Below are 16,782 nucleotides of genomic sequence, written 5' to 3'. Positions count from 1 at the left end.
GACCAACCCATTGTTTGGTGTCCTGCCACTCAAAAAGCAGTGTACAATTTACCTGTGTTTTGTGTTGTCAGTTTTTTCACCAACAAACTTTAATCAACAAATACCTCCCAAAGGTCTTGCCTTGAAGAGTTCACTAACACTGTTTATGTTTTTTCCCAATGGCGTAATCGACTTGTATCTTCCTCTCTTTAAAACCTAAAAAAAGTCTATCTATCCTTGAGTCATGCCCAACTGAAAAGGAACCATTAGAAAAAAATTAATTTGTATGATAGTCAACGTGTTCTTTTTTTTTCAGCCTAGACACATATTGTAGTATGATGGTGAAGCAGAGACATCTATCTATGAGAGTGACAGCCAACATTTTTGAATTTTAGACAAACAATTCAAACACAGAAGACAGGTATCAAACATTCTATTAAATAAATAACTTACAAAGAAACAGAGAGAGATGAAGGTAAAAGTACACAGGCATACCATAATATTCATTTTTGTTAGAACAGTTTTAATACATTTATATTTCTTAATCCTAACCATTCTTCACGTTGACTCTTCAGAAAAATACATCATCAATACTTTTGACCCAAGTGCTTCCAGTAAAGTCTCACAGCTCATTGGGACCATTGGAAGTGAATGAGCAATGAATGTCTTTGATTTGAATAAAGTAATCCATAAATAACTTTCCCAGTAGATCAATGATTTAATTGCCTTGTATCCGTTAAATCGGACTGTACAAATAAAATTCTATGTAACACAGGTACTGGCTGCTTTCCTTCCACCATGAAGTCAATAAGAAATACTGTCCTTCTACAATCCAAACAAGAACATTATCCATCTTGGACCTCCCCATTAGAATGGAGTTAGGAGGTGAGTACACACTAAGGGTTTTTGAAGAAAGTACTGAAGTACTTAATACAGAAATATGTAAATTCCTTCATTTGAGGTTAAAAGACAATTGGAAGAAAGTGAGCCGAAGTATTTTTCCGTCTTGTTTTTGGTCCTCTCTTTGGAACTCCTTTACCATTAAGGGCCACAAACATTTGTCTCTCATTGTTCTTCCAGTTATGTGACGCATAGGTGTTGTAGCCATTCTCCTCTATTCTCTCTTTCAGCTTGCAATCAATACTGAATTCTTTCTGTGGAAAATATAAAAAACTGTTAGAAAAAGGAAAGTAACTGCAATAAAAAGCTACTGGTAAATCTCACTGAACATTTAGTAAAAATGAGCTACTACTCATTGGACATGATTCGTATACAAAAATATATAACAGACATCTTGAAACAGTTTTCAAACTAAAACCAGATGACAACCAGGATCTGAAGGGATCCTAGTACATCACCTGCTCCACTCCCTGCCCAGGCAACACCTCTAGGCCACGTCCCATGATTCTTCTCCCTGCAACAACTGCTTGTGAGGATTTTCAGTAAACTACTATGCTTTTAAATGGCTAAGATTCACGTACAAATTACAGGGAGCAGTTGAATGGACTGTAATTGCTGGTGACTGGGTAAAGGGAGTTAAGTCAAGATGACTTTTGAAAAATTCAGGTGGGTTGACATGTCTGTGTAACCTCAGCGCTTAAAGGAGAACTAAACTCTAAAAATGAATGTGGTTAAAAATGCCATATTTTATATACTGAACTTATTGCACCAGCCTAAAGTTTCAGATTTTCAATAGCAGCAATGATCCAGGACTTCAAACTTGTCACAGGGGGTCACCATCTTGGAAAGTGTCTCTCACATGCTCAGTGGGCTCTGAGCAGCTGTTGAGAAGCTAAGCTTAGGGGTCTTAGCAGATTATCAAGCAGAAAATGAGGTTTGTCTGTAATATAAATTGATGCTACAGGTACCCCCCCCAGGTACCATTGTGAATTCTCACAATACATTGATGAATGTAACATTTAATTTGTGTAATTATAAGTATTGACACTACAATGGAATACAGTGGAATCCCCATATTAAGTTTTTCAGAGGTGTAATGGTGAAAAATCCAGGAAAACATAACATCAGAGAAATTTATTATGCATTATATATTGGTGGAACCACAGAAAAGCAGTGTGAAATGTGGCAAAACTTAAAATCAGGGTATGATTGTGCCAGCAGTCATCATCCAGTCAAATAAATATAACCCCCACCTTCCTGATTTCTACATGTACCTGTGCCAGCAGTCATCATCCAACCAAAAATATCACCCCCCAGATTGCCCCCATGTACCTGTGCCAGTTAGGCAGCTCTTGCTTAATTGTAAAAACCACAATTAAAGACCAAGTACAAAACGGAAAAAGAAATGAACAAAAAAAATCTCCTGTATTGATTGCGCCCTAGGCCGGTGCCTACCCTGCCTACCCCTAGTTCCGGCCCTGCGTGATTCAACCTTACATTGTAAGTGCAACTATGTGTTTTTAGTAAATCATGTGAATGGTTTTCCACTATGAGAGTGTGCCCCTCATCTGTATTTTTATTTAGAGCTACTTTATTTCTGGTTTGACTAATTGCTGAGGACACAGCAACCCCTAGGAAATGGAAGACATCGGTATTGATTGGGAAGACTTTTTTTTTCAATTTCATTGGATTTTGCTGGACGATATATTTCTTTCTTATCATTTTTTTACTTCCTACATATATTTTTAATTGATTGCTCGTCTGAAGTGCATGCCTGTAATAAGCCCTAGTATCCTGTGCACCTCCAAATATAATTTTTCTAATGTGTCTAAACATGTGTGTTATTCTATACAATGCAACACTGGATAGAGAGATCCATTAATAAAGCCATATACTAACTTCCATTTAATCTTTAGTTAGGGAAACATGGGCAGTTCTGACTATATGGTGAAAAGAGCAAGCCCATTGCTTAAACACATTCCCACATATGTAATATAAGGCACTAAGCTTGCCCAGGAGCAGTAACCCATAGCAGCCAATAAGATGTTTGCATTTAAAAAGGTGACCAGTAAATGCTACCTGCTCATTGGTTGCTATGGGTTGCTGCCCCTGGACAAACTTAGTGCCTTTTATTAGATAACCCCCAGAGTATGGCCGAGACCCAGCCTTTTGGAATGACTGGAGTTGGTAAATATTTCAGTCTGATATTACAGATATTTTTGTGATTATCAACAAACCGATTTATCAATTAAGTGCAAACTTTTTTCTTGGAACATATATACATGTAGGTACTGTACATGTGACCTAAATGGTGTACTATATGGCATCTCACCTAGATACCGGATGTTTACCCGGGATATTAGCAAATAATCAGAAAAGGGTACCTAGAATTGTCAGGACCTCATTACACAGTTTGAATGGTTACTTACCGAACCGTAGATCTTTCCTCTCCTATTCATGGCTAAGTAATAATTGCTGTTAATGGCTTTCACTGCCACAACCCCCACGTCCACAGATGTTATCTCCAGTATACCTAAAGATACGGAAATAAAACATCAATATTTACTTACATTTTATTTTAGTAACAAGCCAATCAAATACTACATCCATTTCATTACTCTAGTAAAGCTAACTCCTAATTGGTTACCTCTGGAAGTGTGATTTCACCAATGGATTGATTTACATCCTGAATGTTTTTCCGGATTATACAGACTTTTGAAAGACTTTACTTTAATACTTTTCTAATATAATTTTTGATACTTTCTTCTGGATACTTTTTCTGGATATTATGGACAATGGACTATTGTATGCAGTCGGACTGGCCCACCGGGATACCAGGAAAACTCCAGGTGGGCCCAGGTGTTAGTGGGCCCTTTTGCTTCTAAACATTTGGCCTGTTTCATGGTCATTCCCTATTTCTTTATGGGGAAAATGCTTAATAATGAGAGAATATTGTAAGTATATATAAAAGACTAGGGGGCAAATTTACTTAAGGTCGAATATCGAGGGTTAATTAACCCTCGATATTTGACTGTCGAAGTTAAATCCTTCGACTTAGAATATCGAAGTCGAAGAATTTAACGCTATTCGTTCGATCGAACGAAAAATCAATTTGATTCAAAGGATTTTAATACACCGATCAAACGATTTTTGTTCGACCAAAAAATGCTTAGAAAACTTTCCCCCTAGGCTAACATTGACTTCGGTAGCTTTTAGGTGGCGAACAAGGAGGTCGAAGTTTTTTCTTAAAGAGACAGTACTTTGACTATCGAATGTTCGAATAGTCGAATGATTTTTAGTTTGAATCGTTCGTTTCGAGGTTGAAGGTCGAAGTAGCCCATTCGATGGTCAAAGTAGCCAAAAAAAACATTCGAAATTCATTCGGAGAATGAAGAGGTTTAGTGAGTGGAAGTAAGGAATCCGCGCTCTGCCAATTAGCACCTGATGAATGAATGCATTAATCCTCCCGAACAGATGTACCGAACATCCCAAACAATTGAACTTTCAGTAGGAGAGAGGAGAGCAGTCTGACGCAGAAAGGGCAATTACAGCCCGAAACATGTTGTGTATAACAGCTTAAATAAATATTAATCACAAGCAGTTAATCTGCATCAGAGTGCTCTCCTCTCTCCTACTGGAAGAGGTTTAGTGAGTAGAGTAGAAATAATAGTTTGGAAAGGTCCACTGTCTAAGGTTTTCTGGTGGGCTCACGTTCTTTGGTTTTCTGGTGGGCCCAAGGTCTAAGGCTTTCTGGTGGGCCACTGGCATCCCAGTCTGACACTGATCGTATGACGGACTCATTTGCACAAAAATGTATTTTTATGCTGTGTTTATGTATTATCACTTGATGGTTGTTTTACACATTATAACCAAATAATGCAAATAATGTCAATCGTAACATGACACATTTACTAAATCACAACGATGCACTTTTATGCACAAAATGAGTCTTTTAACGTTGGCTCTATGTATCATTATTTGATCTTTTATGCATTTTAAATATGACACTTTGTCACATTTGACTAAATCACAATGAGAACATGGGTTCACTCCCATTTTTTTCTTAATTGGCTTATTAGTGAAATAATGATGCCGGCAGCTATTGCGGTGTAATGTGTGCAGGTGTTCCACAAACCATGTTCTGTTACCAAATATTTTAAAAGCAATCGTAAAAAGTAATAACAAGTTGTGCCGGCTATAGGAAAAACTGACGAAAATGGCTTTGCGTGGAATTTTACACATCGTTAAAGTACAGACAAAGTCATATTTGTGAAATATCAATATTTAAAAGAGAACTAAGCAGTGTATCAGAAAGAGATGTGGACATTCGGCAGTTATTTGGTGGACGAAATGTATTCTACTTTTACTAAACTAATCTAAAACTAAATTTTATGTGTTTGTTTTGTGGAATTGTTTTATGCTGTACCAGCCACAAAGACTTTAATGTAGGGGGTAGAGCTGATCTATTTATTTTAAATGATGTTGAAATTAAAATGGCAGAAAATGTATGATAGAAAGTTATTTCTTTTCTATCTGTTGTTTACAAGGAAAATGTTTTGATTTTCCACATGACATTTAATTTTCCCTTTCAGTGAAGCTGACACCTGCATCAAATTTATTGTGATTCGTGTGTTGGACACGCAAGGAAAACTGAGCAGTTTTGTAAAACCCCCAAGCAAATGTTACATATATTTTTGGTAACAGCGGAAGATGGTTCTGTTTACAAAAATGCTTTAAACTCTAACACTAACAACAATGGAGCCACAAACATTACAATTTTATATATATATATATATATATATATATATATATATATATATATATATATATATATATATATATATATATATATATAGTGAAAAGGGCAGTGAAAGATCCCTGTGGGGGATTGAAACGTTGAGGCTTAATAATAAAACATTTTTTGTTTTTTCACTAAAACCCTGTGAGTGCCGCAATCCTTTTTCACTGCTTATTTCCCATGCTGGCACCCAGGTATTAATTTTGTCTACGGAGTGCACCATTCCTCTGGTTATATATATATATATATATATATATATATATATATATATATATATATATATATATATAGACCATAGAGATGCCAGCGCTATTCAGGGTCGGACTGGGCTGGCGGGGCAAAAAACCAGGTGGGGGAAAAACGGGGTACGTGCATGTGGGCGGTGGCAGGTAATGCCAAAGGGGGCTGCATCCTGGGTCCGGAAAAGGATTTGCAGTAGTTCTAGTCTCCCAGTAATAAACTTAAATGTATTTAATATAAAGTTAATGTTTTGTACTTTAAGACCTGAGTGTGCGGACTTATTTATATATATATTTTTACCGTATATATTCCAAAACTATTCCATAAATAAGTTATGGTCTTTTTTTGGTGTTGTGTTAATTTTGTTATAGTAATGATTTTTAAAAGAAATCTGAAACTTATTATTTGTCGAACAGGGTGTTTTACTGTGCGTAGGAAAAAGTTGGTTTGACTAGAAGGTAAATGAATATCTACTATAGTCACATTGTTGTAGCATATTTGTGACAGTTCCAATGCTTGTGTTAATGTGAAAATGTGAAAGATTGTGGGTGTCATCAGTTTAAAGCTGGCCATACATGTGAAGCTCTGTATAAATATCTGGTTGCCTTTTACGTGCCTTCTGCCCTGCCTTTGTCCATAAAAAGAGTGAAATAAAACTTTTTGCAGTAAATCTGCAAGTGCCTGGCTCTACTTCACGTATACTAAGATGTAAAGCTCTGCTCTTATTGGTGAGGTTGTCAAAGCAGCAGATCTTTTACCAATATGCCAAAATAGTTTTTTGACTAGAGGGTCACAATGCAGAACAAACAGGCCATTGAGCTGACGCATTCATTGCCTAGACAGAATTTCTAAACCTGCCCAATCAACATCTGGATGATTTTTATTCAGATATAATTTGGAGAGCCCCTCGTAGGGCCACATACAAAAACCTATCTGTCAGCAGTTTTTATCAGCCCGTGTATGGCCACAGTGGTGCTGGACCCATAGGGGGTTTCAGAGTCTTTGTTGGGGGCCCAACTTAAATGCTGATTAAAGACAGATTTGAGCAGAATCTCAGATCACTTGACTGGGTTTTATTCACAAATGTTTTTGCCCCAAGACTGTAGGAATATTTATTACTTGATCTTGATATTTTGCTTACCACAAAAAATCATATTACTTTGTTCGTTTTTAAAAAATTGTCTGACATGATCATTAAAATTTTAAGATTTTTATCAGAAAACCTGAATTTGAAAATATCTGGATCTGCACGTTAAATGTTGAAAATACACCTCTCATTGACTTATACAGAAATTTGCCAGGTTTTATTTGTCAAATTGTATCACCCGATTTTTTAAAAATGTTTTAGAAAATTTAAAAAATATCTGAATTGAATTAATTTTTTTCAATACAGGTATGGGATGCGTTATCTGGAAACCTATAATCCTGAAATCTTAGAATTACAGGAAAGCCATCTCCCATAGATGACTTTCAAATCAAATAATTCACATTTTTTAAAATTGATTTCCTTTTTCACTGTAATAAAAAATCAGTACCTTGTACTTGATCCCAACTAAGATATAATCAATCCTTACTGGAGGCAAAACAATACTATTCTGTTTATTTCATGTATGGTATGGGGCAGATTTATCAAGGGTCGAATTTCGAAGTACAAAAAACTTCGAAATTCGACCATCGAATTAAAAAACTTTGAATTGAATATAGAATTCAAAGTTTTTTCACCGATTCAAAGTTTTTTCGTACGATCGAATGATTCGAAGGATTTCAGCGATCAGTCAAAGGATTTTTATTCAATGTGTAAAGACTTGGAAAAAGTTTATAGAAGGTCCCCATAGGCTAACATAGCAATTCGGCAGGTTTAATTTGGCGAAGTATTGAAGTCGAAGTTTTTATTTAAAGAGACAGTACTTCGATTATCGAATGGTCGAATATTCGATCATTTTTTACTTTGAATCGAAGTCGAAGTAAATTCGAAGTCGTAGTATCCTATTCGATGGTCGAAGTATCCAAAAAATTACTTTGAATTTTTTAACTTCGAAAATTCCCTCGAATTCACTTCGACCCTTGATAAATCTGCCCCATAGAGTTAGACAAGGGTTTGTGTTTCTGGAAAATGATGGCTATTCCCAGCTACTACCATTATTTGTAACAGGAAGTCATTTGAGAAAAAAGTTTAAAGAAGTATATTATTTTTCCTCTCATGTTTCCTTGAATTACAGTAATTACCATTTTTTTTTATGAGCTGAGTTGTAGTTTCACCCTTATTTCTATCACATACATGCAACAATGATTCATATCATCATTACAGAGGGTAACATCTTTATTTGAATTGAAGTGAATAAATGTTGTACTTTGGTCTTGCATGCTTAGAATTCCCATCTCTCCCAATATTTAATATGACCATTTATTATAAATAGAAAGTTTTGATCCTGATGAGGTTTGATGTAGTTAATATGCATTACTATATTACATTTTAGCCTGTGGTGAGCACATATGGTATAAGCACTTACATTAATGAATATGACAGAATATGGACTGTATCATGTGGGAGGCATTGAAGGAAAGGCAATAAATCGAGTTCCTTCTGTCTGTGATATTGCTCATAAGAGCAAGAAAATATCATGCAGTATAAAATGATAAATAGGCTATATATCTGACATTATACAATTCTGTATATTGATAATTCAGTTCATCTAAAATAAGCCTTTGAGACTCTTCATCATAAGCTTTGTTTTCTCTTGAACATATCCTGATGTTCAAGACAATTTAGGCCACTTACTGACCTGTCCTGGCCAATCCCAGTTACACTTAGAGGCCCATTTACTTAACTCGAGTGAAGGAATAGAGGAAAAAAACTTTTTTTGGCTACTTCGACCATCGAATGGGCTACTTCGACTTCGACCTTCGACTTCGAATCGAACGATTCTAACTAAAAATCGTTCGACTATTCGACCATTCGATAGTCGAAGTACTGTCTCTTTAAGAAAAAACTTGGACCCCCTAGTTCGCCACCTAAAAGCTACCGAAGTCAATGTTAGTTATGGGGAAGGTCCCCATAGGCTTTGCTATCTTTTTTTGGTCGAACAAAAATCGTTCGATCGATGGATTAAAATCCTTCGAATTGAACGATTCCAAGGATTTAATCATTCGATCGAACGTTTTTTCGATATTCAAAGTCGAAGGGTTTAACTTCGACAGTCAAATATCGAGGGTTAATTAACCCTCGATATTCAACCTTAAGTAAATTTGCCCCTTAATCACACCTGGTCACATCCCAGATCTGCCCAAATCTGCACCACTTTTTTGTTAAAGCTTTTGCATTTTCAAGTTTATGAAAAACATGGCAGATATTAGATCAGGGAAACAGAAGAAACTAGAGTAAATCATCCAATTTATGAATTAGTGCATCTTAAATGTTTTTATCTAAATAACTCGTTAGATTCTTGTTATGATTAAGGATATAAACAAGGGCAAAGCCAAACTCTATGTGACTATGGGAGGTAAAAATCTTGTAAGGAACTGAGTGATAGACAGTATCCATATAAGTTTATGAAAGTTGTCTTATTCTTAACGTTTGACCCTAAAATTGTTTTAATGAGGGGCTCAGTATCTTCCCTTAACACCACTGGATACAAAACTGAATTGTTTATTACAGGAGAACCAAACCCCACATTGTGATGAGTTCTAGAGTGGTCAGAATTCAGGGGTAAGACTGTGCAGGGGGGAGGAAGGGAGGGAAGCCAGTGGGGACTTATCACAATGGGGGGGGTTTAGTTCTCCTTTAAGGTGGCCATACACATAGAGATCCGCTCATTTGGCGATTTCGCCAAACAAGCGTATCTCTCCCCGATATGCCCACATTGAGGTGGGCGATATCAGGCTGATCCTATCGTGGGCCCTAGGGCCCAATGATTGAGTATAATACTGCCAATACAGGCGGTCAGATCATCATCATCATCATCATTTATTTATATAACGCTATCAAGATACGCAGTGCTTTCATCTGGCTGACTTTTGGCCAGATATCGATCAGGGAAGCCCGTCGGAGGGCCCCATACACAGGCCAATAAGCTGACGATTCAGTCTGTTGGCAGCTTATATCGGCCCATGTATGGCCACCGTAAGTCATGTCTTATCCCCCTCTGTAGAACCAGCATGCTGACAAGGTACTTCCTTATACTGTATGTACTGTGGAATAAATATCCCAAACAAACCAATTCTTGCAGCTGCATGAAAAAATGTTACACAAAAGAGGATACATGTTATGAACCTATTCATCGCCAAAGCCATTTTTATTTTCTAAATTGACTGGATATTCAAACAACCCACAACAATCAAAGTCCTAAAATCAAATTCAACCAAGTATAGCAACCTTTTCAACTAGCAACTAGACATAAGTTGAATGTGATTTTTTTTACTGCTTTGGTGCATTAATAAAGCAAGTACTGTAGGCCCTTTGGAATCTCTGTATAAATAAGAAATTCTGCTATGATGGTGGCAGAGATAACAGCTCTGGTGGCCAAACAATCATACCAAGGAACTCTTCAATATGAGAGAAAATAAATAAAACTCGAGTTAAAAAATAATTATAGAGCATGGGGGTAATAATGTCACTTAAACAATTTATTTAAATATAACACATTCCGCAAAAATATGAGATCTGCTAGAACCATGACAAATTACACATATTGGCAAAACAAAATAAAAACTGTAAATTGGGTTCTGTGTCATTGTACAGTAATCATCATCAAAGTTTAGTGATATTCCATTTTATTCAATCAGGGTTAAATATAACTAGGATATGTTTACCATTCATTTTGTGTCAGGTGATAAAACCTAAAGGGGAAGTAGGTCTGTCAGGTGTAAGGAAGCAGGACATATTGTATGTCTGAACGACCCAAAAAACCCATCTAAATTCAGGTGCAGTACTTCAACAGCCAAGTCACTTAAACAGCAGCTCCTCACATCTGTTTCAAGTTCCTTTTTGCAACACCTGCCTTAAGTAATTCTCCTTCAAATGTTATATAAATTAGAAGTGTTTCAGACGTCTTCCTCACAACGAACAGATAAGACTCGGGAGAAACTTGTATGGGGGGTCAAACGTTGCCTTTGAACATGAAAAGTTCTCAAGCCCTGAGATTACTGGCAATCACCTGTAGGTACATCTCCCATTTATTAGGTGAGAACATGAGTAAGGAGTGTTGTTGTCAATACTTGATTCCACAAGAGCACTACTGTGGTCATGGTGTACCTTTGTGAGATGTTTTTCCCATTGTTTCTAAACCACAATTATCTCTTACATCCCAAGGAAATATGTGTATAAAACATAAATAGCCCACCCCCATCTCATCAGCAATTTAGCCTCAGGTAGTTAAACGTGTCAAGCAACAGATTCAAACAAACGAAGCTTCTATTAGACTTAAGTCGATGAAGAAGTAGGATATTTGTTTTGTAGACATTTTTCTCCGTCCCTTTGTTGTGATACACTATGCATTTTAATCGGACGCCTGCCAGACATGCCTAAATCTGAACTTCTTCCCAAATTATTTCTTCATGAAGAATTAAAACCAGCTGTTAACAGCGCAGTCTGCTAAGTAGAAATATTAATTATCTGCTGAATCTGGAGCAGATTAGATTTAAATAATTGTATTCTGTCCCGTAACATAAACATATTTTTTTCTTTTTTTTGCTGGAGGTCTGCAATGTATGCCGATTTCATAAACAGTCATTCAACACATCATCAGAGCAAGATAAAAACTTGAAACCTGCAAACATACTTAAAAGGCTATAAAACACTATGGTCATCATCTTACACCTCGCCAAATCTATTACCGTCACGTGGATTTTTCAGGGAAATGGTGGTTGCTATGCAGCAAAATCACATAGTTTAGTGTCAGAAGAATGTCTAGACTCACACTGAGATCTTACTTTTTGTGTGAACATCATTGGATTTCACCTTAAAATTGATAAGACATGAATAAACATTAGACAAAAGCTTGAAGAGGAAGAGGAAGAAATAATCGATAAGCACAATGTTATTTAGATGTAGATCTATTTTATTTATATATTTATGTCATTATATTATATTTAAATGTTCAAAAACATATAGTACTCAACAGGGCATAGTAAAATATAAAGATTGATTTATTTAGGGGCAGATTTATTAAGCTCGAGTGAATGGTTCGAATCTCAAAAAGTTTGAAATTCAAAGTAAATTTTTGGGTACTTTGACCATTGAATAGGCTATATTCGAAGTAAAAACCGTTCAACCATTTGATAATCAAAGTACTGTCTCTTTAAAAAAAACTTCGACTTTATACTTCGCCAAATTAAGGCTACCGAAGTGCAATGTAAGCCTATGGGATCGATCGCTAAGAATCGTTCGAATCGTTCGATTCAAACGATTCAATCGTTTGATCGTACGATTTCTATTCGACCGCAGGATTGCCAAACTTGTTGAAAAAACTTTGAATTTCAATATTCGAATTTGAAGTTTTTTAATTCGATGGTCGAATTTCAAAGTTTTTTGTACTTCGAAATTCGACCCTTAGTAAATCCGCCCCTTAGTGTAAGCCAACATTTTGGTCACAAACTGTGACCTTTGATAGAAAAACTATGTTATACAATGTTCTATATTATATATATATTATAATTAATATTATTATGTTTATTATAACCAACAACAATGCCAAAACCAGGCAGGGGTGGGACCAATGTTATATGCTCCTTCAACAGAAAAGCTTTTGGACTCTGTATTCATTAGAGGTCTCAAATACTGTTTATTCTTGCCATTTTTAGATACTCAATAATTTATACGGTTTTCAATAATTTCCGAATTTGTATTATTGTAATGTTAGGGTTAGGGTTGTTATATGCTCCTTCAACTGAAAAGCTTTGGATTTAGAAACTTAACCCTGTATTCATTAGAGATCTTAAATACAGGTATAGGATCTCTTATCCGGACACCCATTATCCAGAAAGCTCCGAATTACGGAAAGGCTCTCTTTTATATAAATAACCAACATTTTTAAAAATGATTTCCTTTTTCTCTGTAATAATAAAACAGTAACTTGTACTTGATCCCAACTAAGATATAATTAATCCTTATTGGAACCCATTTATTCAGTTTATTTAATGTTTACATGCTTTTCTAGTAGACTTAAGGCATGAAGAGCCAAACTACGGAAAGATCCATTATCCAGAAAACCCCAGGTCCCGAGCATTCTGGATAACAAGTCCCATACCTGTACTGTTCATTCTTGCAATTTTTAGATATTCAAATTGATATTATTGTAAGGAGTGTATTAGTCTCACCTCTAGGTGGCAATGTGAATAACATACATGGACTAAGGACGGATCTTTTCTACCTGATACATGTATTCTTTATGGTGGGGTGGCTGCTGGGTGTGTCCTGGACTGAGTTCATTAATTAATTTTTATTATTGGATGGTAATATCTTGACAAAGGCTCCAGTTAGGGCCAAATCGTCAATATAGAATAAATATTATTGTACTTATTGTACTTAATTATATATATATATATATATATATATATATATATATATATATATATATATATAGATAGATAGATATAGGACTTCTAACAACCTTTATGCTGTGAGTGCTTCCTTTTATTTTTGGACTATATATATATATATATATATATATATATATATATATATGTATATATACAGTATATATATAATGTTATTATATATTGTTTACACTAACCAGAAAAAAATAAAATGCAATTTATACATGAAATAAAAGATTAATAATAAACACAAAATACATTTCTGCACTAGGGATTATAATAAATACTACAGTAGGAACCTCTTATACAAAATAACACTCTTTCTATTTATTTCAATTTCTGAATTCTTCAAATAATTGTACTTCTTTTTTCCAAATAAAGGGAATAATAACTATATATATTTTTACAAGGTATGGAGTGAGTCATGATTAAATCAGACAGATGTTTATCCATGATTCACACTGGAATGTATGTACAATGTTACTGATTTGCTAAACATTTTATTGGAGAAATAAGTAAAATGTGGAGGTAGTTGCTCTTTCACCTCGCTGAACAATTCCTACATGTAGATGTGTTAAAATTTTAAAATTCTTGAGTGGTACATCTTTCTCATGTGGAACATAGTATGAATTGGATGCACGCTATTTAAAATTGCAGTAATGTGGGTAAGAACATTACAATTGATGTCCCTACTCAGCTATTGTGCTTCTGTTAATAAATGAGCCTTATCTTATGTTCAATAGGAAATACCTCAAAATATCTGGAAACCATTTTGCTAAAAACAATGGCCACCAGTTGAACCTAGTACCACATAGCAGCATGAGTCAACAGGGATTATTTATAAAGCAAGGTCCAAGGTGCAAAGTGCAAAAAAAAAACCCCTCTGTCATCAGGGTAAATGTAGGGTAATTCTGGCATTGCTGGTGGTGAACACTGGGTTTAAGCACAGCAGGTTGCAATTACTAGGTTTGCACTTGCCTAGATGTGCACCTAAATTATTCATTTGTTAGGGGGAAATCTAACTGACCTGTCCCTTCATATTAAGCCCAAAAGCAGCATAATTGGTTCAGAGAAGAGCGATTACTAAGCTAATGTTGTACAAACATTATTCCTCATACTGTATGTCATGATAAAAAAATCCAAGTCTCACTGACAAACCGCAGATTGGTTTTTCCGTCAGTCTGCTCTACTGAGCAAAGTTTTTATGTTTGAGCAGGGCTATTAGGGAAGATGTCAGTGTGTTCTCAGCTGGAAAAAACATGTTGCTCTGGTCAGACTTACGGCAGTGAAATTATTTTATTCATTAGAGCCCAACAGAAGCACCAACAAGTATTACAATGGGAGGAATTCTGCCTGAAAATGGGGAGGATGTTGCCTGAGAATACTGTGAAGTAACTCATAGTCGCCAATTGATCAGTCTGCTGTTGGTAAAATACTAAAAACAAGTAACTGATTGCTTATTGCAATGAGGCAATTTTGCCCAGTGTAGTAAATGAGACCTGGTATCCAATCTATGATGGCACTTTAATAGGGGCAGCAAAAAGACATGAGTGGTTGAATTTATATGTTTGATTCTTTCAGGGGGTTATTTATCAAGCTCCGAATTTATCTCAGTATTTCTAAGATAAAAATCCGAGCAACTCCGAATTCCTGAATGGACCTTATTTATCATTATAAAAGTCCGAAAAAATAGGTTCGGGCAAAAATCCAAAACATTCGGACCTTTGACCAAAAAATCCGGACTTTTTCACAAGAACCACAAATTTTTCAGACTTTTCAGACTTTTTGGTCTTATACAGGACCCCAAGAGCTTTGAGATGCCAGATTTTCGGATTCGGATTTTTCAGACCGTTGGACTTTAATAAATCCCAAAAAAATCAGATTTTTGGTCCAAAAAATCAGAATTTTTCGGATTTCAGATATTCGGAGCTTGATAAATAACCCTCTTAGTGTAGGGTATAACTGCAGTCTCTACACTTGCCATCCCTTTTCTTTTCCCATAAATACCTTTCGTTTTAAGATCCACCCAATTCTACCATAGATGTTTTTAAAGATACCGAGTAGGGAGAAGTTGTTTTTGAGCAAAAGTTGTCAAACGAGTGCGTCCAAGAACAAGCTCATGTTAAACCATTCTCTGTTACAGGCTGCCTTGACCAGATCTGCTTAATGTGTCTTTTATTCAGCCTGTTACAATTAACAGATGTCTTGTTTTGGGTTTCTTTCACTTGCAGTTTTAAATAGCTCCATCCAAAGCTGTTGAATACTATGAATCTGTTAAAATATCTCATTCTCTCAATAATGGCATTAATCTCTTTTTATAACTATTAATAATTCTCTTTTCTGCATAAAATTTGCTGTCATACTGTTATTATTTGTTTATCATGAAAATCAAATAAAATATTTTCAAAATAAAATAATTCTCTTTTGTTTCATTACACTATAGCATGAGATCAAGAACTGTGCCTGACAGCTGGGGAAAATGTTTAATTAATAATTATATTGGAAAAGTCCATTCATTTACATTTCTTTTTCATTATACAAAAGTTTTTGGCTTTAGCTAACCATTAACAGTCCTCATAATTAGTGATGGGCGAATTTGGGCCGTTTCGCTGAAAAATTCGCGAAACGGCATCAAGAAAATGGACGCCAGTGTCCAAATTTTTTGTGATGCTGGCGAATTTTCACAGTGGTTTTGCAAATTTATTTGCTGGCGGCGAATCGCAGGAATTTACCTCGAATTCGCACCTACCTTTTATTACTACTCCAACCTGGTCCTGGTGGGAGCTCCAGGTTTCCAACAGCAGGTTAAAAAAGGCCACTTGACTTGCACATAATTAATTGGAGACAAAAGCTGTTTTAAACAAGCAGTTTTTTTTAAAAAAAAATTAAAAATTTTTGAGATATATTAAAGCCTGATGCTCAAAAAGCCTGAATCTGAATATCTACCATCTCAGACTGTGAAGTTGTGTATAAGTCAATGGCAGAGGTCCCTATCTTAGTTTGAAGTTTCTTTGTTCTGCGCTGGAATTAGCCAGAAATTCTGACCATTTCTAACTTTTCAGGCCAAAATCCGAAAAATTCTGGAAAAAACGTGCTAGATTTTATCAAATTGTTTACCCCAAACTGATGAAAAGTTTTTTTTAATAATAAAAAAGGTCAATTTGGGTATTAAGAGTTTGGTGGGGGGTTTGTATTTAAAAAAATTGCTACATTCGGATTTTAGTGAATAATCCTCTAAAACAGTTCGAGGAAACTGAGTACTAGGGGAACACACAAACTCCTTACAGATAACACCTTGCTTGGAATTGAACCTAGGAACGCAGCTCTACAAG

General features: G+C 35.5%; 1 protein-coding gene across 1 annotated transcript in view; it reads right to left on the bottom strand.

The window, feature by feature from the left end:
- Positions 1-395: 395 nt before the first annotated feature.
- fgf10.L (fibroblast growth factor 10 L homeolog) overlaps positions 396-16,782 on the bottom strand; it is a 64,857-nt gene continuing 48,470 nt past the window's right edge. The window contains exons 2-3 of the mRNA XM_018266199.2: positions 3,309-3,412; positions 396-1,133 (exon numbers count right to left, since the gene is read on the bottom strand). Of these exons, the coding sequence (XP_018121688.1) occupies positions 942-1,133; positions 3,309-3,412 (296 nt within the window). The 3' untranslated portion in view covers positions 396-941. The remainder of the gene's footprint in view (positions 1,134-3,308; positions 3,413-16,782) is intronic.

This window comes from Xenopus laevis, chromosome 1L (assembly GCF_017654675.1).
Source record: "Xenopus laevis strain J_2021 chromosome 1L, Xenopus_laevis_v10.1, whole genome shotgun sequence".
NCBI classification, from domain to species: Eukaryota; Metazoa; Chordata; class Amphibia; order Anura; family Pipidae; genus Xenopus; species Xenopus laevis.
The sequence above is the reverse complement of the archived record's forward strand: the minus strand, read 5'-3'. Positions and strand labels throughout refer to the sequence as shown.